Genomic DNA, 27,152 nt, shown 5'->3' with positions numbered 1-27,152 from the left:
TTGGTTGATTTAGTCCTGGATCGATGACAGTGCAGTTAATGAGGCTACATCATCGTTTCAAAGAGTCCACAGTTAGTCTACGTTTATAATTTCAGACAAAAGGAATCGCAAATGAGAAACAACAAAAGACCAAAACAGATTCAAATGAAGCAAAGGCCGCATGCACGGTGTGGACAGGGCCTGGATCTGCATAACAGCCCACAGTTCTGTCACATCTGTTCAGAAGCCTGTTTGAAGGTTCAGGGGCCAATCAAAGCCAGACTGTCGGAGCTGTAAATGCATTCTTGGGCCACAAAGACCATCATACGTGTCCTTCTCAAGCTTTGTAAGGCTCTCTCGAAGTGCTGAGCAGACTTTAAATGCCATACGAACAGGACAAGATGGTTTACTGCCAAGCAGATGGTCTAGTTCAGGGATCTTCAAATCTGGACCTCGAATCCAAATCCAGGCCTTGTTTTCAAAGCTCTCAGGTAGTTAGTTTAATAATTACTGATTCTGATTGGTCACAGAGGCTCACAGGTAAAGGAAGGCTGGAAAATCAGCAGGGCTCAGACCTTGAGGATCATGATTTGAATAGCCCTGGTCTAGTTCATATAACTTAAATGTTTTAAAGTGCAACTTTTGGTCATGCATCCATTTCTGTAATCATTACGTCTTTGCCTTGTCCAGAGAGACTGTCTCTCCAAGGTTCTCTAGACTGCTCAGACCAGCAGTAGTTCAGGGGAGCTTCTCCACCAAGCTACTCCATGCACTGTGATTGAGCTGCTATCTGCCTGCCTGCCCTCTATCATCCCTGCTGCTTCTCCTTGGTGTCCAGCTTGTGCACCACCCGGAAGGCCTCCAGGAATTCGTTGAAGTCGATGCTACCATCCTTGTTGTAGTCAATGCTGCGCGCCAGGTCGTCGATGGCGCTGTCGTCCACATCCACGTTCAAGTGCGAACTGAACAGCTTCCAGGTCTGGCGGAACTCATCAATGGAGATGAGGCCTAGGGCGTAGGGGTTTGGTCACGTGACATCCCACACAGAAAGTGAAGCCAGCCAGAAGCTGAACCTTGCTCAACATCCTCAATGAAACAGGAATTAGTATTTGACTAACTTTACCTGAATGATCTTTGTCAATGATGTTGAATACAATTTCCAGGTCAGTTCGGTATCTGTACAGAGTTTCTGCCAGGTTTGGAGAAATCTAAACCCACAACAAAGAACACTTTCTCTCAGACATGACTGGGCTCTTTTCGGATGTTTAATAATACCTGTCACTACAGGATCTGAGTCATGCATGTGCAAGCTGGTCTTGGGGAATCGCGGTCCCCCTTAAGATATTAAACTATTCAAGTAATAAAGGACTTTCGACCATCTGCCAAACCTACACCCTTACCAATAATAGACAGTTAAGGCCCATCTCATGCACTTGCATAATTTTTCATAAAATGGCTGATTACCTTCAATTGTCTGTGTTGACACTGGCAAAGCTCCTCACGGGAACTGAATATACATTTTTTGCATTTAGCTTGCTTTTACTCAGTTTTCAGTCTTAGTTATTTTTCAGTTAGTTTTTAGTTGCTTTTGTATTTGGCTTTCAGTGCTGGTGCATGTATGACTCAGAACCTGTAGTGACATTGTCTACTGTACACTGCAGCAGAAGGCAGGACTGCCGGGTCGGACCTGGGGAACAGGCTGGCCGGCGCTCACGTCCTCAAAGCAGGACTGGTACTCCACAGCGCCATCTGGGGCCAGGCGGGCCAGCCGCGGCCGCAGCGTCCTCCAGGGCAGGTCCAGTTTCAGGACCGACTCTGTGGCCTGGGCCCAGTCTGTGATGGAAATGCAGCCTACAGGGACAGAGGCGCGATTGGTGTATGGGCCCATCACAGCAGACAGCAGGCATGTGCTATTTACTCATTAATCTGTTGAATGGGAGCATTATGTGGATTGCAGTTTTCGTCTATTCAATCCGGCAGGCTAGAGAGGCTCAGATCTGAGTGGGCAGGCCAGGCCCTCTCACCTGTTTTATTCACATCATATTCCTGGAAGGCAGCCATCAGCTCTGAGCGATGAGCAAACAGCTTCTCCTTAAGGGATTTCAGAGCAGAGCTCTCAGCTACACTTACCCTGTGAGGACACGGACACACACACACACACACACACACACACACACACACACGATTCATATCAAGCTCAGGGAGACTCATCACTATGCTGGGTGACACTGAGCCTTTGATGAGTATCTATGATCAATGAACTGCGTTCTGACCCTGAAGAATATCAACAACGGCACATGATCAACCATGAGGGCCAGAAGCTTTTGAGTTTTTGCGAAGGTGGCTTACAAGAGATCAGAACCTTCAGGATCCATCAGACTGACCTCTGGTGAAGGGTGAGCTTCCTGGTGCAGCGGCTGACCTGGTACTGGAAGAACCGCGGCACCATATCTGGACCCAGTTTCACATAGGCACCACGGTTGCTGCCTTCCTCGTAGTAGTTGGAAGCAGAGAAAATGGTGATTACCTTTGGAAACACAAAGGGGAGAACACCTTTGACAAAATGGCCGACCGCGTACAGCAGGAAGTATGAGTGGCTTTTAGGTGCCGGCAATTTTTACTCAAAGGGTGAATTCACAGGAAACCACAGCAGCAAGTAATAAAAAATAAGGTCAAGTAAATATTATGTCCCTTCAGAACTCCCAGTGGGTGGGACTAGTCTGCAGTGTCAGACACTGATTGGGCAGCCCTGCCTGTAAATGAAAACCGATGGCGCCCATTAAGCGAAACCGGTGCGTGACGGGCAGCAAACATGATGAAAGCTGGTTGATATCCTGGGTGTGTGTGTGCGCGTGTCTGTGTGTGCGTGTGCACGCGTGCAGCACCTGGCCATCGTGGCAGAACTCATAGCCCTCCTGCTTGCACTCGTGTGAGCGGATCAGCAGCTGCAGTCCGTGCCTCTGGAGCAGCCGACGAGTCACATCGGGCCCGAAGTAGCAGCCGCCTCCACGGAAAGTGTTGGCCGTGCAGCCGTCCTGCTTCTTGGGGTCACTCCAGAGCAGGTCCACGATCTGAAAAAGCCCCTGGTGATACTTCCTTGCCTTGCCAGTATCTAAACCTTTTTTTCAGCTGGGGGCCTCCGGGACAGAGGACAGGAGCACCTGACGCACCTGCTTCCACCCGGCCTCCTCCCTGGGGGGCGCCAGACTCGCCACGGCCACGATGGAGTCCAGGAACGGCAGCTGCAGGAGGTCTGTGGGGCTGGGCACCCTGGGAGAGGGCAGCGGGCTGCTCCAGACCTGCGAGGCACCACGTGGGGAGCTGATCGAGGAGGACGAGGAGGAGGAGGACGAGGAAGATGAGGAGGAGGAGCCACTGCTCGGCTTCCTTCGTCGGCACCTCCTCTTCCGGGTGCCCCCGCTTGGACCGCCAGCTGACCGCAGGCTCCCCGCTTGGCCACAGATCTTCTCAAGTCCCCTCTCTGCCTCGACATCCTCAAAACTCTTTGGCAGTCTGAGCACAGACTTTATCTGTAAGAAAGGAAAAGCGGATACATGAATGCTCAGGGCGCCCAGAGCAGCGAGCTGGGCTTCTGACGGCACGTGGCGGGGTCCGGTCCATCCTGACGGAATCACGTCCTGCTGAAGACTCACTCTCCTTTCGCAGTGTTTAACTAATTTGCTAATGGGAATAATCGTAACTGTGAAAAAAATAGATGGTCCTAATTGCCTTTGAGTTTCCTCTTTTACATAATTAAAGCAGCCTTGATGTAAATTAATTACTCATCCATAGCCCTTCAATGATCATCTAAAAAGGCATAAATTAAAATTAATTACAAAATATAGGCTATTCAGATTTTTTTAAAGTTACAAACTACCAAATAATGGAAACAGATTCGCACATACATTTCTGGTCAATTAAAAACTAGAATCTTCAACTTAATGTAATGCATAACGTGACTGACATATATCACATTAATATCACACGGCAGCCTAATTAGCTTAGATATCTGTACCTCTGGCCACCTCCTAGCAGCTGCTAACCCAGTCATGCTCACCTTTTGCCTCTCAATGGAGCCAAGGAACTCCAGGTCTGTCATGTCAGAGATGCCACCGTGGACGATCAGCACTTTGTCATCGATCACCGTTGCCACGGGCAACAAGCTGAAGATGTCCTGCAGCAGCTGCAAGATTTGCCTTCCATGGGTCTGGGATGGACAGTAAAAGGGTTTTTTTTTTTCTTGACAGGTAATGATACACTTTGAACTTCGCCCAAAACTAGGCTTCTATTTCCGTTTAAAGAAATGTTTTCCCTTCATTGCTAGAAAAAGACTAGTATAGCACCTTCCTATCAGTATTAGATTATGGTGATGTAATATACATCCATGCACCTTCATATTTAAAGAAACTAGATGTTATACATCACGCAGCATTGAGGTTTATAACTGGTGCAACAGCAAGAACACATCACTGCAATCTATATGAGATGGTGGAGTGGACATCACTGCATCTTAGAAGGAAAATGCATTGGCTGGTTTTTATTGCAAAGGCTTTAATGGACAAATTACCTCAGAGTATATCTAGTTTGCTGACATTCTACACTAATACATACAGAACCCGCTCATCAGTTAAACTTCTCCTTCAGCCTCCCACCACACGAACAGAACTGAGGAAACCGGCCGTTCGTTCTTATGCACCACGTGAGTGGAATATATTACAAAATATAATGAATTTAAACTCCTTACCTTCTCTGAATGTGTTTAAAAATCTCAAACTCTGAATTTAAAGAGCAGTGTCATTGTTTCGTATAAATTAATTTTATTCTATGTATAGTTTGAGTATTTGTATGTGTTTGTCTGTGTTCATATTAATCATCTCTGTCTGTATGTATATGAAACTTTCGTCTTTTTCCCTATTTACTGCCATCTTGGCCAGGACTTCCTGGAAGAAGATACATTGTATCTCAATGGAACCTTCCTGATAAAATGAAGGATAAATAAAATAAAATAAATACAAGGAATCCACTAGGAGGCAGTACAGTTGTACTTTTGATCAGTGGTTCTCAAACTTTTTGTCTCGAGCCCCCCCCCCCCCCCCCCCCAGTAAAAAAAAAAAAAAAAAAAAAAAACTTGCGACCATTTTCGATATGATAAAATTTTTGGAGCAGGGAGAGGCTCCCATGATAAAACGAAAAACTTTTTGTGACTCCTCCCAATCATTCATACCCAACATTTTGAGAACCACTGCTTTACATAACACTACTATACACGAAGCACGTCCCACACAGATGCATGTAACTGCTGCTTCTATAGCACTGGCATCAGCAATACACACTCTTAGCCATAAAAATGCTACACTGACCCTACCCTGTATTTCTGCATAACTTCCTTTGTAAATCCGTATCTGAAACACAGGAAGGACGTTGAGGTGTCAGTCATATGGCCTACAAAGATCTGCGGCATTCAGCCAGAGCGATCGAGGGCACCACACCTCAGGTTCATGATGTGGTCCTCGTGGTTGCCTCGATTTAGGTGCATGTGGTCTGGATAGAGGAGCAGGAAGGCAAACAGAATGATGATGATCTCTATGGACTTCTTCCCTCGGTCCACAAAGTCGCCGTTGAACACGTAAGGGTTATCCGTCGAGGGAAGGCCATTCTGTATCCAAGGCAATAATGAATAAACTCCCTAGGAAAAGGCATTTCAGTACCCATCTAGGAGGGCTTCACTGTAGAGTATCCATCCCTCAGTACCCATCTAGGAGGGCTTCACTGTAGAGTATCCATCCCTCAGTACCCATCTAGGAGGGCTTCACTGTAGAGTATCCATCCCTCAGTACCCATCTAGGAGGGCTTCACTGTAGAGTATCCATCCCTCAGTACCCATCTAGGAGGGCTTCACTGTAGAGTATCCATCCCTCAGTACCCATCTAGGAGGGCTTCACTATAGAGTATCCATCCCTCAGTACCCATCTAGGAGGGCTTCACTGTAGAGTATCCATCCCTCAGTACCCATCTAGGAGGGCTTCACTGTAGAGTATCCATCCCTCAGTACCTATCTAGGAGGGCTTCACTGTAGAGTACCCATCTAAAAGTTCACACTGCAGTTGTCTGTCTTTATAAATGTTCTCTAGCTACTTCTACTACTGGATCCATGCAGAACCCTACCTTATAGAATATGAGCAGCAAATCATCCAATCTTCCATGCAAGTCACCTAAAAACAGGAGAGATGTTTAATAAAACAGCTCAGGTCAAATCTCGTAAGTAAAACAAAGCAGAGAAACGTACTATGCTAGACAAAGGGACAGATTTCAGGCATACAGCCATTAAGCTCCTTCTGTGGGCCAGGCGATGTGGGATTTCATGATTTCCTGTATAGCGAGGTCCTACTGCTCGTCTCACACGTGCTTCAGGTTAATAAGATGGCTTTTTTAGGTTAGCTCTGACATGTTAAGATGCGCTTTATTAATCCCACAAAAGGTAATTTCGGAAACAACCAAAAAAGTACGAAGACAAGAGCCGCTGCAGCAGGCTGCATGTCGACACGGCGCCAAAGGAACCACTGATTCTGTCCTGCCCAAACTGACCTGCGCCTCATTGGCTGCCACCCCCCTCCATCCCACATCAAGCAGCAGGACTCACCGCACACTGTGATCTCCTTGGTGTACGATGTTGACAGGTATATGATGTTCGGCATCTGCTTCAGGAACCGCTTGGTCTCATAAAGCAGCTGTAACACGTACCTGGCGTGCAGAATCTGGAAAAAACAAAAAACCAGAGGAGAAACCGTTCTTACTGCTCCAGTCGGGCACCTGACAGGACACACAATCATCATGGGCTTGGCATTACATCTGAAGGACCCATAAATCTATATTGGGAGTGTTTCAAATTGCAGGCCTTCCTTAATGTGCCCAGAAATAATCAGCTCTCATTCTTCGATGCTTCAGAGAACCTATTCAATAAAAAGCTGCCCGTATTCCAGTGAAATCCACACTCCTTCGGTCTTGAGGAACAGGGACGGGGCCAGATTAGTCTCCCAAGACTTCCTGGCACCTTCACATTGAGTTACAGAGCCTGACATCACAATGGGGGGGTGGGTGGGTAACCTGCTGCGCTTTGAATGCACTGAGCAAAGCGTTGGTGTCGGACACGGTGAGGGGGAAGGAGATGTGGGGGCCGCTGTATGAATCGGACACCTCGACCCCCTCAAACGTGGCTTGCTTCTCCTCCTCCGTCAACGCAGGGTCCAGAAGATGAGAGATCAGATCTGAAAGAAATGAGGCAGAGCCCATCCTCGTTCATCATTAATGAATTGCGATGCATCTTTTATCTCATGCAGCTACTATATTTCATGATTTATACTCCAGTAGTAACTGAGTTTTTGCCCCATCAAGTAAAGTGTCACCAACAATTCTAATCAAAACTGTGTTGTCCCTATAAAAGGGATATAAATGTAATGAAGTGTATTGAGCCCAGACAACACCCATGAGCCCCTCACAGTATAGCACAGGCTGTGTGCTACACTTAAAGACGCTAATTTCTGGGAATAAAAGCGAATCCATTCAGAGACGGGGTGTCGCACCCACATGTTTAGCTGGGTCCCATGTTCAGGCACAAGTGGCCACTTCCTCCCTGTAGTGCCTGCCACTTGACCCCTGCTAACCAATCAGAGTACTGCGTCACGCTTAGTTACGTCGGTGACATCACAAAGCATTTATGGGAGGAGGGGGGCATGGAACGAGGTGGGCGGGCGGGGGGAGGAGGGGATTGCCCGAACAATGGCTCCTCCTTGCAGTCTAATTTCTTACTCTTCTGAACCTAAAAGTGAACATTAATTGCCACAACAGCCCTCTAGGAAGGCTGGAAAATAAAAATAAGAAATAAATATACAAACAAAGGCAGTACAGAAAACGCTTGACAGAGTTGCTCAAAACACAGAGTGGCTATAACAATGAAATTAAGTCTTTTAAATGTGATTTGTACCCTTTAAGACTAACTTTCGATTTCAGTAAAACTGTAGCACCTTCAATCTTCGGAGTGTTACCAATGTGTCACCAGTGAAGGCTGCCCGTGCTCACAGTCGCACGTGATGATGTCACCACGAAACATGGCATCAAACGACTCACAATCAAAGCTCACCCACGCCTCAATAATGCAAAGCTTGCAGAAACAGCTAACGGTTATTTTTCTATCTAGCGTAACTCTTGGTGGTGGGGGGGGGGGGGGGGGGGGGGGGGGGGCGGGGGGCGGTTAGCTTTAATATCAGCATAACAGTGTACCCAGCGCTGTCTGGTGCTGAGAGTGGGATCTCTGGTTGCTTAGCAACAGTGTTCCCCCATGTTTTTTGGCATTATAAAAGGAGAAAAGGATCAGTTATCTTCACAACAAAGGCTGTTTTCCCAAATCACGATCAGCTGTTAACTGTACAGCCACTTAACACTTGAAGCATAAATCATCCAAATAACACAAATGCAAACATCAGAACTAACATCTAAGACCAGTGCGGTTTTTTAATCTGGAATGTGGGTTTTAGTTTCAGTTTCTATAGCTACAGCTGTGTGATGCATACAGTGAAACTAATTAAATTAATTTGCCGTGAATTAGTGTTTGTCTAATAAGCACATGAGGTGGCGTTTAGCTTTCCAGAGAGCATAGTGTTTCAAAACATGGCTTCAGAATCTGATCCAAGCACAGGAGTCAGTGCAGACAGTAGTTTCACATCGATACCCCCCCCTCCCCCCGCACGGTTGGACATCTTTCATACCCAAAAACTATGGCATCATCTACCTGGGCCATTCCCGCTGATCTGTGTGAAGTTGTCCAACATAAAGCTGAAGAAACTGGAGAGCTGTTAAAAAAAAAAAAAGCCAGACATTACAGCTCGTATATTAAAAACAGGGCCAATCCCTGCGGTGACCTTCCCTGTAATCATTACTGCTGCTCTGCACATCGGTCACCAGGGGGCGATCTCCCACAGTCACCTGCAGCTGATCCTGCTCGCCAGCGTACTCGATGGACTGGAATATGCTCCAGGTGTACCGGCGTCTTATTTCCAGCCGGGCCACGTAGCGCCGGTACCAACGTTGGATCAAGATGGCCGCCTTCATGGCTACAAGATGTGGCAGAGATCAGACAAACATACCTTATGTACTGTATGTATGAGAACAGATGAGTCGACATAGCACTTTAAACAGACAGGGGGCGCTCTTGTCATATTCAAGCCTTGAATGTCAACGTGAGGAAAAAACGTTATAAAGACACAAGGTACAAGGACCCTCTCAGAAGTTCCACAGTTTTATCTACATGATGTGGCTTAGAAATAATAGAATCGCTGTCTTCTCAGAACCATGCCATTATTTTCCGTTACACAGACGGAAGACATACTTAGGTCCTGTATCGTATTGTATCCTGTAAATGTCTTTCCGGTTTTAAATCTGACAACGTCCATACAATTAGCACCAAGTCGATACAGAAATTACCCCAGAGGGAGATGTTCTCTCCCAGCATGATACACCATCACGAGACAGTAACACACACGCAAGCACATACATAAAGACGGTGACACACACACACACATGCCCAAACATGCATATGGCAACGACAAGCCACACATGGGCACATTCGCACGTGCCTCTCCAGAAGAACTGTGGCTAAAATTAGGCAGGGTCCCAGAAGGGCAGTCACTACTTACTACATAATTAACTTCAGTTACGGGGTGTGACGTTAATGACTGCAAGGACTCTGGGTTTGGGGTTTTAAAAAAAGCCTCGATCCTACAGAACTGGGCCACAAAAAGGAAAAAAAAAACAAGCAACAAAACTTCTGTTTGACATGGAAAAGCAACATGGAGAGATTATTCGCGTGAGCCATCTGCTTCTCTTGATGAAAGACAATCAGGGAAGGGGGGAGACCGAGAGAGCAAGCACACATGATGTAGGTCTACTAAGACATGTGATTGCAATCAGCAACCAATAGGAAGGAAGAACAGAGCGAGCGGTTCTTACTTAGTGCTGGACTGGGAGCCTTTACGGAGTCATCTGTGTGAGGAATGATTAAATAATATAATTTGGGAGGCTGCTCTGGGGATGTTCAAAGGGGAAATATAACAAGGCACAAAGGAATACAGCAGAAAAACAGGAGCAGGTGATTAAGCAAGAGCAGATTCAAGGCAAGAGAGTCAGAAAAAAAACAACAATCTATAAATCTTATTGAGAACATTTTCAGCATAACTTTAGATCCGAAAAGCTTGTAAGCTTTGTTTTAATAGAAATGTCTAATACTTTATCAGGCAGATATGCACTAACAACTCACGAGGAACGGTAAAACCGACACCTTTTTCTGATAGTCTCCCTTGAGCCTCCGTGGCCGCTGAGGTTCCACACCCCATTTCTGGGGTCGCCGGCAGCTTACGGGCTCCCGCGCAGTCCGCTCGGCGACGGCTTAACAGGTGTCTCGGTCCCGCGGAGTCCTACGGGCACGCAAGACCCTCACATCAACCAAAACCTTCCAAGCGAACTCTTCTTGGACGGACCCTGCACTTTGCCAGGCCGTTGCAAAAAAAAAAAAAATACGAGAAAAGTAGAACAAAAAGCTAAGGGAACGGCCCCTTCCCAGTGACTGCACCTGGCGCACCGGGGGAGCCGCTTCTCTGCCAGCCAGTACCTACGCACGTGCACGTCCGAATACGCACGTGTGCGCGTAATGCCCGAGCCCGCGGCAGTAAGCGGCGCGTGCCTCCTGCCATTCCGTGTTATTTCCGCCACAATGACACTCCGAGCTGGCTAATGAAAGGAATGCCCCGCTCCACCGCGCCGTCTATTCCGGACGAGGAACAAAGCTTCCGAGCGCGTCGCTTTCATCTGCTTTACAGCACCTTTGAAAGCCCACTTAGGCATCCCTGTCGGCACAGCGTTTTGGGAATCAAACACCCTCGCCGCAGAGTGATGGAAAAACAGGAGAGGTCGTGTGATGTTCGCATGGCCTTCCCGCCCCGGGAGCGAGGATACAACATCTACTAAAAACTAAAACGTGAAGAAAGTTGAGTTTTACCAGAAACACAGAAGTTGACAATATTTTATTTTACATATTTATAGCCTATTTTAAGACATTTGTTCTTTGGTTAATCCTTGCAATGAAATGACCTACTCTCATTGTTTCTGAAATAGCAAATCCCATCTGTCACGGCGGGACATGAATCGTGAGATGAATTGGAGACTTTGTCGTCATAGATACCGAGAAAGTCATTGAGAAGACAACTCGAGTCGCATGGTGACAGGCTAGACTTTGCGACTATTGACCATCAAAGCAGCACGAATATAAAAAGGAAAGAAAAAACCAAATATTTACTTATTTGAAATAAAACCCCCAGTCATCTTGACGTGACAGATTCACCAATAATCATTCACACGTTTCCATACGCACATCTAAAGATTCATGCCGAGAATAGCAGTGCATGAAGCAAGACGAAGAGCAAGGAAATCACGTATTCGAAGAACAATGCAAACCCAGTAATATGCACGGTACCTACAGAAGAGACCGAGAGTAGGCGAAGCTGGGGGCACCGCCGCCTTCCGCCTCCGCGCCAAGAAGCGGAGTGCGAAGCTGTACTCGAACCGCGCATGAACGGGTTGCGATGGAGGAAAACGAAGAATTTTAATTGAAGTCTGTTTCACAGACCATGCGTTCAAGGCAGCGCCAGTCTTTAAACTGTTAGGAAGCCCATTCCCAGTTAACCTAATGAACTGAGAAGGAAACGTACAGCATTTTTTTGTACTTAAGTTTTGGTGCCCGGGTTTCCTTCGCCCAACCTGATAGCTAGAAGTAACTATGATCAAGTTTGGCTGAAGCTCTTTACACTGAGCACAGCCCATCAGGCATCTAATAAGCAATCAACGCCACTCCAGCAGTAGTGAAATGAAGGAACGGTAATCATACAATCATTAAGTGTTTTACTGGTGATAGTAAGACCACAAAAATTCAATATACAGCCATGTGTAACATGGAGACGTTTGACTCCATTCTGAATTAAATAAACCTTTATTTAAAATTTATTCACTGTTGCGATTAAAAAGGAAAAAAAAAAAAATCTGCTTAAAATATGTTGACAGTAAGTTGCCGGCGCAATCAGGCGCCTTGGTGCGCTGCGTGCGTCTTCGGGCGCAGGAGTTGCACGGCGGAGCGCACCTCCCTCCTTGTGATAGTCCGGCGCTTGCTGTGCTTGGAGAGCCGGGCTGCTTGCAGTCCGACCATGTACAAGATGCTGCCGTTAGCGTGCCTAGGCACGGGCACGCGCTCGCTCACGCCAAGGCGAGTCTGTAACAGTGCAGAAGGGGACGAGTTACACGCGCAAAACCACCGCCTTACAAAAAGAGAAACATGGGTCTAGCTGGAGAAACCTCTTTCTGAAAGCTGTACGTGGCTGCGGAATACGCCTTAGCTCGCCTCTTCTCTGTGCGCCTCAGTTTACTGGCCCCTGCGCGTTTATTGCCAGAGATCTTCATAATCGCTGCAGGATAAATTCGAGATTTTTCCAACAAGAGCATCAATCAGTACGAATGATATCATTTTGAGAGCATATACAGGCAGGTCAAACTTACCACAACTATCAGCAGTATTTACCACGTTTAACTTATTACAGTTGAATGCTACTTATATAGGCTACTTGTTAGCCCGGGCCTTTACATGGATCAGCTGGTGTTGCTAAATTTGTCGTTAATGACTGCAAGTCTCTCGGTATAAGATTGTATCAGTAACTCAAAGGCTGGAAAAAATGGTCAATTAGAAGCCAGGAGAGTCTGGAAACTACAATTAGTAATGTGGGGATTTTGCAGGAAACATAACTATCAATCAATTAGTTAATTGTTTAATTAAGATACGTTTGACAACCTTTCTTAATCATCCATGATTTCTATGAAAAGTGCTTGCGATAAAAACTCAAAGCTAAGGTTTTGGCCATAGAATTTCTTCATTATAGAACATAATTCGTTACTACAAAGCATGTATCTTTCAGCAGGCCATTTATGCAAGGTTTTATGCAGCAGATACATGGTGAATAAAGACGAAATAAAGACCGTAATATATTACATAAGAATCCATGAGATATTATGCACGTGTACAAACATTTCCAAGCGCAATTGTCTTTTTTTAATTATTATTAAAAAAAACGCCATCTGTATTCTTGTTGTTATAAATGTGTTGAATTTTGCAAGGGTTGGTTTAAAATCATAAATAGCATTAATCTGAGAATCACTGGGAAGCTTTTATGCAGAAATACAAACCTGTTTGTGTGTCTTGCCACGATAGGCTGGTCTGTGGTTCTTTGTGTGAAATACCCCCACCACTCTCCAGAAGGCGCCTCTCCCGGTTAGCCTGTGCCCCACTTTACTGGCACCATTTCCGGTTGGCTGTCGGTGGACAAAATTCATCTGGTGGGGCCGGCGCCTCCCCCCGGGAGCCACCCGGCCGCAGGCAGGCGTATGCTGGGGACCGCCATGCTGCCGCTCGGAAGAACGGCGTGACGTCAAAAAGCACAGCGGGAGACACGCCTGCTACTGGGACTGACCCACGCGCATCCGACAGCGTGACCGCCGCTGCCCCGTGGCCTTCTGGCACCGCGACACAGACAGCGTGCATGGACAGGAGCCGATCAATCTGTGCGGCGCATGGAGAGCGCTGGGAGCACGGAGCGACAACGAGCCACCATTGATATAAGCTAACACAGAATAATCACAAAAAATGCTCTTCCTTCTGAGAAAAAACCGTAAACCTATACATTTCTGCCTAATTCATGGGTTAAAAAGGCAAAACAGAAAAATAGCAACAGACAAGTCTGTTCCCAGTCCCAGTTTGACTTGTTTGAAGGCACGAGATCTGCAGGGTTTTGTAAGCGAGGTGCAGTTGGGCTGAGTGACTAACACTAAATATTTAGCATTATGTTCTCCATGGTAGTCTGGAAGTAAGTGCCAGACCATTTTCTAGGTTACAAGGCTGGATGACTTTGCTGTAATTCACTAGGTGGGGGTAGTGAACGTGATTGCGTGTTTTCCCGTGTCTCCTTGAAGGGAGGAGGTTGGCTTCTAGGAACCACATTGGACAGCCGAGTGGTGGGCAGCTGTGGGAGGGGCTTCGTGGGGCAATGAGGGGATTTAGAAAGGGGCCGTCAGTGTCCCGTGGATTACAATAATCCAGATCCCCCCATCGCCGTGAGCTGTGGCACCGTTTGGGCTCCAGCGCCAGAGAAGATGGAGGTCAGCGCTCGGCACATCCTGTTGTCCCTTCTGCTCCTGGCTGAAGGTACGTCCTCGCAGCGTTATGCGGACCGTGGATGGCGATCGCCTAGAAACGGGCTGGGAGCGCGTACGGCGGACGAGATTGAGCGGCATTCTGTCTGGCAGCTGCTCCAACAGAGCATTTTCATTTGAAGCTTCCTGGGTAACTTGTCGTCGAAACATTCGCAACATAATGTGCAACAGAGTCTCGCGTGACTAATGGAGGATGACCTGAGGTGCTTGGACCTTCAGGCATGATTCCCGACTTCCCTAATTTTCCCTCGGTAATTAGGCACGTATTTAAAGAGAATCAGAAGGTTCCGGACCATTTGCTATGCATTACCAGATGAAGGACTGATCTAACAGTGTCCTGGTTGCTCGTGCCATGTGTCACTTTTAGCAGGTCCCCAGGTGTTGGCCAGCTGCTGCTTTTTAGAGGTGTTTCAGTGGTCAGCAGAGGGCAGCGTGTGTGCTGATCACCTTGAGATAATGTTTGTCCCCTTCCTCCTCTCCTGGACTGGCTCTGTGGACTGACGGGTAGCCCTGACTGGTGCTCTCACACAAGGGGTAGGTGTTTCCAATGCACTCTGTCCGCCATCATTGCTTGGTTGAAATTCCACCATGGGGTCTGACCCTCGTGTTCCCCGTGTCCCCTCCTCCTCTCCCCTCCCCGTGTCCCAAGAGGAAGAGGAGGAAGCTCGCGGAATGTGGCAAAGCAAAGCCTGCAATTGTGACTGCCCGGGGACGCCCCCCATGGCCTTCCCCACTGACACCGAGCTGGCCCCTCCCCCACCCAGAAGCAGCTTAATGGACTGCATGCCAGGTGAGTACCCCTCCCAGAGGTCAGCTGATCAGCTCCTGGTATCCTATTGGCTAGTCTGTCCACTGATTCCCTTAGTTGAGCTACAATAGACCATTGCCATTTTTCAGATCCCTTTCTGCACCCAAAGACAACAGCAACACCATTACCAATACTGGGTTTCTCAGCGTGCAACTGAGCCCAAAAAGGCTGAAAGTGTAAGGTATGATGAACCAGGGTACTCTATGTCTTCCCTTTGGTTGTAGTTGAGACCCAGGTACCATCGATCCAAGTTTGCTGTAGAGCAGTAAACATCAAAGGAAAGCCATGAATCACCTGATGATGGTAAACAGGTCTGGGCACATGGGGCCTGCCTGGGCTCCCTGGATGAGACGTGGGGCACCAGACCGTTTATCTTGGGTTAAATTCAATGTCAAACTGGGATGTGACTGTGTCACTGATAGAATTGGACCTTGATCTTCTTCCCTAGTCTTTATTCGTCTTGTTTCTTATTGCTTTGCTTCAATTCAAGGAGAGAGAAATGGGAAAAGGAAGAAAGAGGGAGAGAATGGCAGAAAACAGACTGATAATCCTGTTAGCAGTGCAGCATCCTGATTCTTAGATCACTGGGCCTGATACAGGGTTAGCCTTTAGCACGATCGCTACCAACTACCATGGCAGAACTTGTGATCCAACTCACTAGTCACCTGATCCCAGACACTGATGTCATCTGTTGGTCTGTGGGCCTAGTACTGTACCGCTGTACCGCCCTGCAAGTGCCGCAGCTGAATTTATGCTTGAGCCCAGAGCAGGAGAAGCAGCATCCAGGAAGGCTGGGCTTCCGGACAGGACCATCTGTCACACGTTGCTCTTACAGGATGTTCATCCTTTAACACTCGGGCTTAGTCGCCAAAATGGAGGAGTGGGGAGCAGCAACGGGATCAGAGCTAGACCAGCAGTTGGAGATGCATCTGAACTCCTGATAGGACTTTCCTCTTTATGGCGGTTAATCTGGGATTTGACCGCTGCTGCGCAGGTAGCCATGGTTACCGTATCACCTGTGTGTCAGCCTGCTTTGCCGGCCGCCCCTGTCAGGTGATTTCTGTAAGGATGTTGTGACGTGTACAAGCGTGGCCAAGAACCCAGCGGAATGTCCAGACGAGGGTGACACGCTGCAGCAGTGGCTGGTACTCACAGGGTTTGAGTCTCCGCCCCAGCCCTACGTGTGTGGAGTTTGCATGTAGCTCCACGTGTGTGGAGTTTGCATGTAGCCCTACGTGTGTGGAGTTTGCATGTAGCTCCACGTGTGTGGAGTTTGCATGTAGCTCCACGTGTGTGGAGTTTGCATGTAGCCCTACGTGTGTGGAGTTTGCATGTAGCCCTACGTGTGTGGAGTTTGCATGTAGCCCTACGTGTGTGGAGTTTGCATGTAGCCCTACGTGTGTGGAGTTTGCATGTAGCTCCACGTGTGTGGAGTTGTGCATGTAGCTCCACGTGTGTGGAGTTTGCATGTAGCCCTACGTGTGTGGAGTTTGCATGTAGCCCTACGTGTGTGGAGTTTGCATGTAGCCCTACGTGTGTGGAGTTTGCATGTAGCTCCACGTGTGTGGAGTTTGCATGTAGCTCCACGTGTGTGGAGTTTGCATGTAGCTCCACGTGTGTGGAGTTTGCATGTAGCTCCACGTGTGTGGAGTTTGCATGTAGCTCCACGTGTGTGGAGTTTGCATGTAGCTCCACGTGTGTGGAGTTTGCATGTAGCCCTACGTGTGTGGAGTTTGCATGTAGCCCTACGTGTGTGGAGTTTGCATGTAGCTCCACGTGTGTGGAGTTGTGCATGTAGCTCCACGTGTGTGGAGTTTGCATGTAGCCCTACGTGTGTGGAGTTTGCATGTAGCTCCACGTGTGTGGAGTTGTGCATGTTCTCCCCGTGGCATCGTGGGATTTCCACTAGGTTCCTCGGTCTCTCCCTGATGAAAATGTCCAAAAACATGCTACGGTGAATTGGAATTGCCGAACTGTCTGTAGGTGATAATGGTGTGTGTGTGTGTGTGTGTGCGTGTGCGTGTGTGTGTGTGCCCTGCGATGGGTTGGCGCCTTGTTCTGGGGCCAACCTCGTTCCCTGCCTTGTGCCTGCAGCCTCTGGCTGTGTATAGGTGCATGGTTCCTTTCCTCACTCCAGTTTCTCTTGTTAATTGATAAGGAAGAGGAAAAGGTGTGCAGTAGGCATATAGAGATCTGCATGTGGGGGCATAAAAAAGCAAGAATGCAGATCCTTATTATATTTATTAATTGCTATTGTTGACATTGAAGTCACTGACCTGGGTGGTGGTTTGTGGTCCAATGGGTTACCAGCCTGTGCCTATGATCAGAAGGTCCCGGGTTCCAATCCCATGCCGGGTGGTATGATGTCACCGTTGGGCCCCTGAAGGCCGTCCATGTCCAATTGCTCAGGGACCAGCTGACGCTGGCTTCTCTCCTGACGTGTGTGTGTGCGCGCCATTTTGGATAAAGGTGTCTGCTTCATTTCTGAAGATAAATTTATTCCAAGGTGGTCAAATTCCTAATGAAATGTTCTATTTCACAAACATTTTGTGACTTCTAAGCTAAGAAACAAATTCTCAGAAGATACATTTGTGAAGGATCAACAGCCGTGATAGTTGTTTATGTAGTCTAATGATTGATGTCGTGGATGGGGGGGGGGCACCAGGCTGGTAGTGGCTGATCGGCCGTGTCTGCCCACAGAGTGCCCGTACCACAAGCCGCTGGGCTTTGAGGCGGGCTCCGTGGCTGCCGACCAGATCAGCTGTGCCAACGAGGAGCAGTATACCGGGTGGTTCTCCTCCTGGGTGCCAAGCAAAGCACGGCTAAACAACCAGGGCTTTGGGTGAGTCTGCCTGGGGGACGTTTTCATCCATAGCTACAGCTGGATATTTAGCTCAGTATGGATGCTACAGCATAACTTCTTCTGGGACTCGACCTGGCAACCTTCAGGGACCATGATTTTCATTTTAATATAACAATGCTTAACGAATTAATAGAATTTCTATAAGCTACTATCACTTTCAGGAAAACAGCAGCAGCTTCCTGTTTGCGTGATTGTATCCCCCCTGCGCCCCCCCCCCAGGTGTGCCTGGCTCTCTAAGTACCAAGACAGTAGCCAGTGGCTGCAGATCGACCTGAAGGAGGTGCATGTGGTGTCTGGGATTCTGACCCAGGGCCGCTGCGATGCCGATGAGTGGATGACCAAGTACAGCATTCAGTATCGCTCTAACGAGACACTCAACTGGATCTACTACAAGGACCAAACTGGCAACAACAGGGTGAGGCTGCCTGTCTTTCAGGCTCACGGATGTGCCGCAGTACACAGGATGAGAACAGGGCGCCCCCCTGTGGTGGTTTTAGGTCACATTAATTAAATTATCTTTAATCAGGCTGACCTATAGCTTTACCAAAACTGATCTGCTTTGTGTGAAAACTATTGTACAAATTAGGATTAGCTGCTGTTTTTAATTGTACAGCACTATAAATTAACTAATTAAATTCTATCTGAATAATGAATAGTCATGTAATTACACATCACATCATTAATATTATTAATTATATAATTAGTGCATAAAATAAAGCATCTTTTCACGTACCTCTTTATCACAAACACTCCTCCAAGTATCAGAATTCAGCTGAACCTCCAGTATGCGCTGTGTCCTCCCAGTACCTGAACTGGGACACTGTGTCCTGGGGTGCGCTGGGTTATTATGAATGTGCTCAGATCCAGCGGGCTGCTGCGTTTCCAGGCGATCCTGAGGCCTGCGTGCCGTCTCTCCTCAGGTGTTCTATGGGAACTCGGACCGGTCTTCGTCCGTGCAGAACCTGATGCGGCCGCCTATCGTGGCACGTTATATCCGGGTGCTGCCGCTGGGCTGGCACACACGCATCGCTGTGCGCATGGAGCTGCTGCTCTGCATGCACAAGTGCACCTGAAGCCCCGCCCCCCAGCATTTCACCACTCCCATCATCCTCACCTGAAGCCCCGCCCCCCAGCATTTCACCACTCCCATCATCCTCACCTGAAGCCACGCCCCCCAGCATTTCACCACTCCCATCATCCTCACCTGAAGCCCCACCCCCCAGCATTTCACCACTCCCATCATCCTCACCTGAAGCCCCGCCCCCCAGCATTTCACCACTCCCATCATCCTTACCTGAAGCCCCGCCCCCCAGCATTTCACCACTCCTATCATCCTTACCTGAAGCCCCGCCCCCAGCATTTCACCACTCCCATCATCCTCACCTGAAGCCCCGCCCCCCAGCATTTCACCACTCCTATCATCCTTAGCTGAAGCCCCGCCCCCCAGCATTTCACCACTCCTATCATCCTTAGCTGAGCTGTAGCCCCTCACACTTGCCAAAGCAGAACATGCAGCCACCTAAAGTAATAATAATAAATAATTCTTTATTTTTATGGCACTTTATTACAGCTCAAAGTACTCCACATATGGGACTAAATGAGAAACAAAGCTGTATAAAATATACAACTAAGGTACAGCTCAAAGAAATAAGCAAATAAATTTAGTATAATGTGAATAAATAAGCAAAATAAATACCAATACAATACACACAATAAAAATAAAACAATAAAAAGGTCAAAATATACCAAAATCTATATAATAAAAACAGGAAATAATTAATGCCGTATAAAATGGATTGATCAACAACCCAGTGACATAAAGAGATAAATTAGGATCAAAGAACACAAGCAACAAAAATGTGGAGTATAGCCTCTGTAATTGCCCATAGCACAGAGAGCAGCGTCATACCCCTCCAGATGGGACATACATTTATACAGTCCCTAAGACACATAATGGAGTTGAATGTTACTTATTGAGTGAACTTTCCCATTTAACCTCATTTCCTGGCTTTTCCGCTTTGGCAAGAATGGGGGTGTTGAACAGTCGGGTTAATGTGAAGAAAAGTAGGACAAGCCAAGATGACAACTACAAATGTTTATGTTGAGTGTCTGTCTTCCCTGTTCCTGAATTCTGCTGTGCGTTGTAGCTGTGGTGTGGTGTGTTGAGTGTCTGTCTTCCCTGTTCCTGAATTCTGCTGTGCGTTGTAGCTGTGATGTGGTGTGTTGAGTGTCTGTCTTCCCTGTTCCTGAATTCTGCTGTGCGTTGTAGCTGTGATGTGGTGTGTTGAGTGTCTGTCTTCCCTGTTCCTGAATTCTGCTGTGCGTTGTAGCTGTGATGTGGTGTGTTGAGTGTCTGTCTTCCCTGTTCCTGAATTCTGCTGTGCGTTGTAGCTGTGATGTGGTGTGTTGAGTGTCTGTCTTCCCTGTTCCAGAATTCTGCTGTGCGTTGTAGCTGTGATGTGGTGTGCCTTTCATTCTTCTGATCAGGGGTGGGTGGGTTGTTGCTCTATTGTCTAGATGAGCAAAAGTGAAATCATGAAAAGGGACAGTAATATTTGTCATTAAAGAGAAACTTTCTTGTATTCTGTCTTAATGTTTAATCTCACCATAAAAACACAGTGTCTTAAGGGTCTAATCTGAGACAAATCTACGATCACACTCCCAATCACATTAAATCCTGTCACACAACTCAAACATGTCATCAAATGAAGATCCTTACACACAAACACATAAAAGATGACAGTAGCCTAGTTTCTGAAATGCAAAACCTGTATTTTCTTTTAATAAATAACATGTTTTGCAAGATCCATCCAAAAACACAATGTGCTTAGTGAGAATGAGCCATTTCCATGCCAGTCGCGGGGGGTCAGGTTCACATGGTGATCGTTATATTTACAGGACCCAACAGAGACATGCCAAGGTTAGATACACATTAACCAGACTAGACATCAAGTGGACACATCTGACAGAAAAAGAGCAAATTAACAAGCGTGTTTAGGGCGACATTCAGAGCGATCGAAGCTGTTAGCCCAGGGCTAGAGCCAGTGCAGCCATAAGGACTTTGAAATGTCAGTCAGTCTTAGATCAGCGGAGTCAATCTCCAAATTCCAGCCTTTCTTGGGGGTGGGAGAGGTTGTTTAAACATTTTATTTAAAAAAGTGCCTTCTTATTTCATAAAAATTGTTAAATAAGGCGGAAAGCCTGAGGCCGAGTGTTAAACAGCACGCGCTGCGAAATATCTTAACGGGGGGTGGAGACTCGATGCCATCTGAGACGTAGCAGATGCACGGGCGCACCGACTCCGCCCACTCGGCCCCGTTCCCTTTTGCCGAATTTGAACTCACACCAATCGCACAAGGTGAATTTACCCATGACCGTCAAGAAAACACATAAAAAAAGGAAAACCCAGAAATGCACAAGATTTTACCGTTAGAGAGGTTAAATATTTTATTTATTCTTTACCGTAACACTCCTGCACATGCAGTTCATATAACCTTGTGATGGGGAAAGCTAGCTATGAACCTCATGGTTAGTGGGTGAGATTATTATGCCCCGTCAATCACCAAGAGGTCTAACCAGCTTCCATTTCAATTGGCTAATTTGTTGGCTCCCATTGGGCGAGACCAAATACAGTAGCCCCGCCCACCATGGACGTCGAGCCCCGACTCTCGCTCTCACTACAAACGTGAAGTGAAAGTAACGCAAAGCTGTCTAGTTCAGATCTCCTGCCGCTGTCATTCAGTCTGTGATCGTCACCATCAACATAGAAGAAATTACCGTCATCATTACGTCCACCGGTTTCGCAAAATAAAAAAAAATATATCGCTTTTATAGTGTTTCATCATTATTTATCGCAGCTTCATTCTGTAATATACACAGGACAACAGCGCGAGTTGAAATTAAAAAAATTAATAATGATCCTAAATCCAAAATGAACAGGATGTATTAATAGAGAGCGCGAGGGGGTGGGGAGGGGGTGCTGGGGTGTGAGACTGCAGGTACTGACACCCTCTTTCCAGGCGAACAACAGAGAGTAAAACGTGGGACAGACAAATCTGCCGGAGTCGAGTCGGATAGATCCTGCCCTCAGCACACCACCGGGGTGATTAAGAAGCACACTCACCCATAACTATTCAGAAAGGCATTAATGCGTGGATTCCAGTTTTTAAACAGAAAGGACAATAAATGGCAATTATTAAGGCTGTTACGTCATCCTGGGAGGGGTTGGGGGTGTGCGTATGGACCCAAAGGCATCTGGCCCTGCTGGCTGATAATAATTAACCTGGTGTAACCCAGGGCGACAGATAAGAGACCCAACATAACTTTCTGCTTGCTGCTCTGTATTTAACTTGATGACAGTTTTGCCACAGTCAACTAACAGTTTTCTGGTTTGCATGCGTAACCTGTGACTATCTGCCTGATGGAATATGTGTCACAGAACTCTGCTGCAAGTCAGGTGAAAACATCAGCCGTCCGTCATGCTGCTCTCCCTCCCCCTTCAGCTCTACAGGACACTTGGACGTCTGTGTACGAGAGCCTCCCCAGGCCTGGAGCTAAAGGCCACTGCGAATAAGCTGCATTACACAGTGGATCTCCACCCTCTGGCACAGAAAGCCTGTACGGGATGTGAATACACCGTAAAACATGGCGCTAATAGTCAGTGCGGGTGATACAACTGTTGGTCTCAGCTAAGGGAGCGTCACAAATATATGGGACTTAAGGGAGTGTCATACAGCTGACTCTGATGTTATTGCTTAAAAGACAGGCACCGTGCAAGCCAGCCCATAAACGTTTGTATGTTCAACTCCAGCTGTCTTGTTCCTTCTGGGCCAAGCTCGCCATGCACGTTAAGGGCGCTATATAACGACGGGGGAACGCTACGCTGAGGAAGTCTGACACGCAGAAGCTAAAGTGCAGCAGAGAACGTTCTCAGCCCTTCCCTGCAAACCACACCAGTTGGTGACAAGGCCATGCAGACGTATTAGATGGGAAAAAAACAGACTGATACAAAGAAGCTCACTGTTACCCCCTGCCCCCCACCCCAACAGTCCTGCGATAACCGCTGGCACTTGGACCCCTAAACACAGCAATAAAAAAAACATTTTTGGAACCCATGCCACAAGTTCAAGATGGCGTGATTTCTAACAAAAACGTCATAACTAATGTTTCATTGCAGAATGTCTATAAAGTCATTTTGTTTTATAAATATTACCCAAAAAAAACACACATTGGTATTAATATAATACAGCGTGTTGCTCAACACAATAACCATCCCAGAAAAAAAATGATGCATGAACTTATTGTAGAGTAGAAACAGCGATTACGCAACAAACCAGTAACACGCATTCGATAGAAAAGACCGGTGTCCATGGTAACCGCAATTGCGCTGCATTAACAGAAACACCCCCCACCCTCCTCCCATACTCATATTCAAAACAGGCCGTGTATGTATTAAACACAAAATGAAGGGGAACGGTGCGAATTTTCTGATTATACAGCTTCTTTAAAGTGTCACATCAATACTGCCCCCAAAGGCAAAACGCAGTAACTACGCTGACACTGGGACTGAGAAAATGGGCTTCGAAGTTTTTTTTTGTGTGTCAACCAGTAGGTGCAGCAGGAAATAAATCATAGTGTACTTATGAAATGTGCGTTTATAAAGTAAGATTGTATTTTTTGCAAGACAAAACAGGGCCTTATGCACCTGATTTAGGTCGTAACTACGTAGTTACAGTGTTTTGCCTTTGTGCAGAAGAATATAACCTGATCTGTTTAATTAGTTTCTTTGCTAGACATTTATAAATATTGAAATAGATCATATTTGTTTGAAATGAAGGGGCTGGACCCTAAAGGGTGCTCTCTTACCCAGACTGGGCTGGAGATCTACCAGTGTTTCTGGTAAAGTTCTGTGTCTCGAAGACGTTCAGCACATCACCCGGTTACCCTACAAACACTACATAGCCAGCTCTAAGCTAATGGTCCCATAATTACTTAAATCATGTATTGCTATTTTTTCATTGGTTAGCAGTTTTTAAATATGGTTCTTGTGAAGTTTTTCTTATCATTTATTGTATGTATCCCATGCTTTGTAAAAACTGCAATTCCCATAAAATCTAAATGGCTAAGGTGTATGATTGCAGGGGACTGAAAAGGACAAGGGCGACGTTCCGGACAGGAGCACCAAAGTGCCGTGCCGAGCGTCCGGCTGAGCGGGAGCTCCCGGCAAGGTCACCCTGAGCACCAGCTGGTCTGGCCCCGGCGTACGCGCGGGGGGAGTGAAGCTCAGATCCCTCCTCCACCGAAGTGAAGCGACACAGGGCTATCTGTCCTGAACTGGACAGGCAGGAAAGTTCAGGGATCTGTGTACCGTGTATATCCGTCTGACCCCCTAGTCAGGTAAATGCGTCTCACGACGTCATGATTTAAACATACTTAAAACGACCAGCACGGTACACTCTCCGCTTCCGAACACATAGCCCAGAAATGTACACCTGCATATAATTCATTCTCACCTCCACAATGCACTGCACTAATCTGCTTCTGTGCCTGACAGCCGGTCGCACGGAGGGTGTACTTCTGAGAATTTAGTGCACGGACCCTCGCAGCAAAAAAAACGTATCGCAATACAAGAGAAGAGAAATGTCTGTTACTAAGCCAGAATGGTGAGACTTTGCCTGGTCAAGGTAAGAGAACAACAGACAGTCATGGGGTTTGGTTCACACAATTACAGGGGGTAAACTAAAGAACGGCAAAAAGAATGGCATATATTAGAGTAATACTGTAAAATCTATATACTTCCAACACAAACAGCTAGATAATTTCAATGAAATATAGACTCATTGTGCAGGAAAGTTAATATATTTATTTTCTGTAGAAACTAAAGCTCTTGCACTTATACTTTTTTTTAAATTACCATATACATATTTTTCAACCATATGTATTTATTTCAAAACAAAAAAGGTATACTTTTCATAAATAATATTACAAATTCTATCAAATATGGAAGCTTAAAAAACCTATGACTTACAGAGCAGACCCCTTTGGCCATGGGCTGACCTGTTCCCCACACTCCCAATGCCGAGTGTGTTACTGCTGATTCCAGGCAGCAGAGGGAGCTGAAGAGAGGCCAGCAGTTGGTAGAGGTGGTAGTATGGGGCGGGTTTGCGGTTGGTGTGGGGGGGCACGCTCTACAAAGCGGTCTCCTTTAGGTCGTTGAGGTTTGGCATCCGTGAGCGAGGGGGCCGACTGAAGCCGTGTCCATTCTGTCCCCCTTTCGTGGTCAGTTGGTCTGCGTAGGGGGTGCCCTCGCCACGGCCCAGGGCCGACGCATGCCAGCTGGACTCTATCTGCCCCGGCAGTGGGTACCCACCTTGCCGGGGCTTCGGGGGTCCGGAACCGGCACCGGCGTGGCTGCGGCCCTCGGCGAATCCCCCCTTAGGGGGCGGGTTAGGCAGGGGCTGGAAGCGCAGTTCAGAGGGGGGGGCATGGTTGGCGGGGGAGGGGGTGAGGTGCAGGAGCTTGCGTAGGGACTTGAGAGGCTGGTTCTGGTGGGTGGGACAGGGCAGGTGGGTCACACACAGCTGCGCTCACGGCTGGAAAAACTTCCACATTTACTTCAGGGGCTAAAAAGATACTATTTTTACACCAGGACCTGCCAACCCCCAGTTAGGAGAATTAGCCTGACAGGAAGGTTAGGGGGCTTATGCCGAGCAGAACCACTCAGGGTCCATGACTGGGGTGCAGAATGGGCGAGGAGTGATTGAGACACTCTGCGAACCACGGCTTACCTGAGCAGGGGGGTCGGCCAAGTCCTCTGGGGGCCACTCGTCCCTCTCTCTTTCCCGTTCTCTCTCCCGTTCTCTCTCCCGTTCTCTCTCTCGTTCTCTCTCCCGCTCTCTCTCCCGCTCTCGTTCTCGGTCCCGCTCCCGCTCTCTGTCACGGTCTCGATCTCGCTCCCGTTCCCGTTCCCGGTCTCGATCCCGGTTCCGGTGCCGGCTGCCCTGTTGTGTGGAGGACCTGGAGGCCTTCTGAGTGGCCAGGTGCTCCTGCCCATCACTGGAGATCTGCTGTCCCGGGGAGGGGAGGGGAGGGGAGGGGGTGGGGTGGGAGGTAGGCAGTCAAGTGGCCGCAGTCGGAGGGCAGTACACCTTTGCCCGACAACCCAGTGTGACATCAGAACCATCCACAAGGTCCAGGGACAAGGACAGACAGTAAGAAAGTCATGTGACCCTCCCAGACAATCAGCTGACCCTCCCTACAGAAATTCCACAGTGAGCATTACACAAGTTCAAATCACAGGGAGCACACATAAATTTCCTCTACTCAAAGTCGCTTAAAAAGTGCTGGATAAAAGTATCAGTTAAACTAAGTAAACTCTATAGTAGAGTGACTGACTGCTTTAAAAAGCTCCCTTATAATCATACTTCTCTGCTCTCAGTGTTTGCAGTGTGCCAGACATCCCAACTCTCCTGGAAGTTCTGGGAGTCTCCCACAGATTGACAGCGATTCCCTGAAATGCTGCTTTAATACCGTCATACCATCCAGACATAAAATGCGGCATATGAAATTTTGACGGCATTTAAGACGGCAGCGCTATTGCAGTATTAGCCCTATAAAATTTGCCTAACCGGGGTTGGGATAATTTCCAAGGAAACTACCGCGGTATGTATCCCAGCTGTTCCTCATCCGCCTCCCTGAAATCAATAAGGTGGGATGTCTGCACTAGCAAAACATTAGCCTACTGTTAGTAGCTGAAATGTGGGAGGACACCATCAGTGAGAAGTATTACCTATGAAAGCCTACATGCCCCTACAGGTAAGTCCTGATTTCGAGTTCCTTCAGCGCTTTCTCACCTCAGAGAATCTAACTAGCTCTGGAAACAAAAATGGCCTTTGATATGATCCAGGGGTCCTGTCAACACTGTCCCGTCCCAGGACCCTGAGCACGTTTTGGAAGGTGGCGCTGGTGAAGGCATGCACCTTCAGGATTAGCAGGCATCAGGCTCTGCCCTGATTGGTGGTGGGGCCATGCAGCCACCCCCCATAAAAGCCCCCGACCACCAGGCAGACTGCAGACATGCGGTTAGCTGCGCAGCCACACAGACAATGTCGGACAGCACACCCCGACAATGGTATGAACCCCCCCTCCCCGGCCCAGGCCCACGGCGTGTAACCACAGAGCCACAGAGTTCCAGACCCATCAAAC

At 47.6% G+C, this 27,152-nt stretch overlaps 3 protein-coding genes and 1 long non-coding RNA gene across 9 annotated transcripts in view; 1 reads left to right on the top strand and 3 right to left on the bottom strand.

The window, feature by feature from the left end:
• Positions 1 to 774: 774 nt before the first annotated feature.
• Positions 775 to 10,876, bottom strand: ppef1 (protein phosphatase, EF-hand calcium binding domain 1). Its single transcript, XM_023800766.2, has 17 exons — positions 10,310 to 10,876; positions 9,982 to 10,014; positions 8,959 to 9,086; positions 8,765 to 8,825; positions 7,084 to 7,244; positions 6,620 to 6,734; positions 6,145 to 6,191; positions 5,469 to 5,635; positions 5,345 to 5,381; positions 4,037 to 4,186; positions 3,150 to 3,509; positions 2,865 to 3,050; positions 2,364 to 2,506; positions 2,004 to 2,110; positions 1,667 to 1,830; positions 1,103 to 1,187; positions 775 to 987 (listed from the first exon to the last, which is right to left on the bottom strand). Exons 1-17 carry the CDS (start codon positions 10,362 to 10,364, stop codon positions 788 to 790), a joined length of 2,199 nt encoding a protein of 732 aa, XP_023656534.2. The 5' UTR covers positions 10,365 to 10,876; the 3' UTR covers positions 775 to 787.
• A 1,032-nt stretch (positions 10,877 to 11,908) lies between these two features.
• LOC111838256 (uncharacterized) lies at positions 11,909 to 12,757 on the bottom strand. Its single transcript, XR_002836843.2, has 3 exons — positions 12,574 to 12,757; positions 12,373 to 12,482; positions 11,909 to 12,289 (listed from the first exon to the last, which is right to left on the bottom strand). It is a non-coding gene; the product is annotated as an uncharacterized lncRNA (long non-coding RNA).
• Positions 12,758 to 13,350: 593 nt separating this feature from the next.
• On the top strand, positions 13,351 to 20,530 carry LOC111838174 (retinoschisin). The gene is made up of 7 exons (XM_023800862.2): positions 13,351 to 13,867; positions 14,038 to 14,269; positions 14,786 to 14,811; positions 14,929 to 15,067; positions 17,786 to 17,927; positions 18,168 to 18,363; positions 18,869 to 20,530. Exons 2-7 carry the CDS (start codon positions 14,218 to 14,220, stop codon positions 19,019 to 19,021), a joined length of 708 nt encoding a protein of 235 aa, XP_023656630.1. The 5' UTR covers positions 13,351 to 13,867; positions 14,038 to 14,217; the 3' UTR covers positions 19,022 to 20,530.
• Positions 20,531 to 20,699: 169 nt separating this feature from the next.
• cdkl5 (cyclin dependent kinase like 5) overlaps positions 20,700 to 27,152 on the bottom strand; it is a 50,592-nt gene continuing 44,139 nt past the window's right edge. For 3 of the 6 annotated variants that reach the window (XM_023800854.2, XM_023800857.2, XM_023800856.2), the window contains 2 exons: positions 25,736 to 26,014; positions 20,700 to 25,492 (listed from right to left, as the gene is read on the bottom strand). In XM_023800854.2, coding sequence (XP_023656622.2) covers positions 25,136 to 25,492; positions 25,736 to 26,014 — 636 coding nt within the window. In that variant the 3' untranslated portion in view covers positions 20,700 to 25,135. Of the gene's footprint in view, positions 25,493 to 25,735; positions 26,015 to 27,152 lie in introns of those variants that run through there. The other 3 variants (XM_023800855.2, XM_023800858.2, XM_023800860.2) reach the window with 2 other exon arrangements.

Source organism: Paramormyrops kingsleyae, chromosome 1, assembly GCF_048594095.1.
Source record: "Paramormyrops kingsleyae isolate MSU_618 chromosome 1, PKINGS_0.4, whole genome shotgun sequence".
Lineage (NCBI taxonomy): Eukaryota > Metazoa > Chordata > Actinopteri > Osteoglossiformes > Mormyridae > Paramormyrops > Paramormyrops kingsleyae.
This window is presented reverse-complemented; position numbering and strand designations above follow the sequence as displayed.

Excerpts from the sequence above, each read along its gene's own strand:
- ppef1 (XM_023800766.2), bottom strand. The coding sequence starts at position 10,364 with ATGGGGTGTGGAACCTCAGCGGCCACGGAGGCTCAAGGGAGACTATCA. Across the intron at positions 6,192-6,619 it reads CAAGGAGATCACAGTGTGCG|GTGACTTGCATGGAAGATTG; the intron begins GTGAGTCCTGCT and ends TCCTGTTTTTAG. Across the intron at positions 5,636-6,144 it reads TGCTGCTCATATTCTATAAG|AATGGCCTTCCCTCGACGGA; the intron begins GTAGGGTTCTGC and ends CCTTGGATACAG.
- LOC111838174 (XM_023800862.2), top strand. The coding sequence starts at position 14,218 with ATGGAGGTCAGCGCTCGGCACATCCTGTTGTCCCTTCTGCTCCTGGCT. Across the intron at positions 15,068-17,785 it reads CTTAATGGACTGCATGCCAG|AGTGCCCGTACCACAAGCCG; the intron begins GTGAGTACCCCT and ends GTCTGCCCACAG. Across the intron at positions 17,928-18,167 it reads CTAAACAACCAGGGCTTTGG|GTGTGCCTGGCTCTCTAAGT; the intron begins GTGAGTCTGCCT and ends CCCCCCCCCCAG.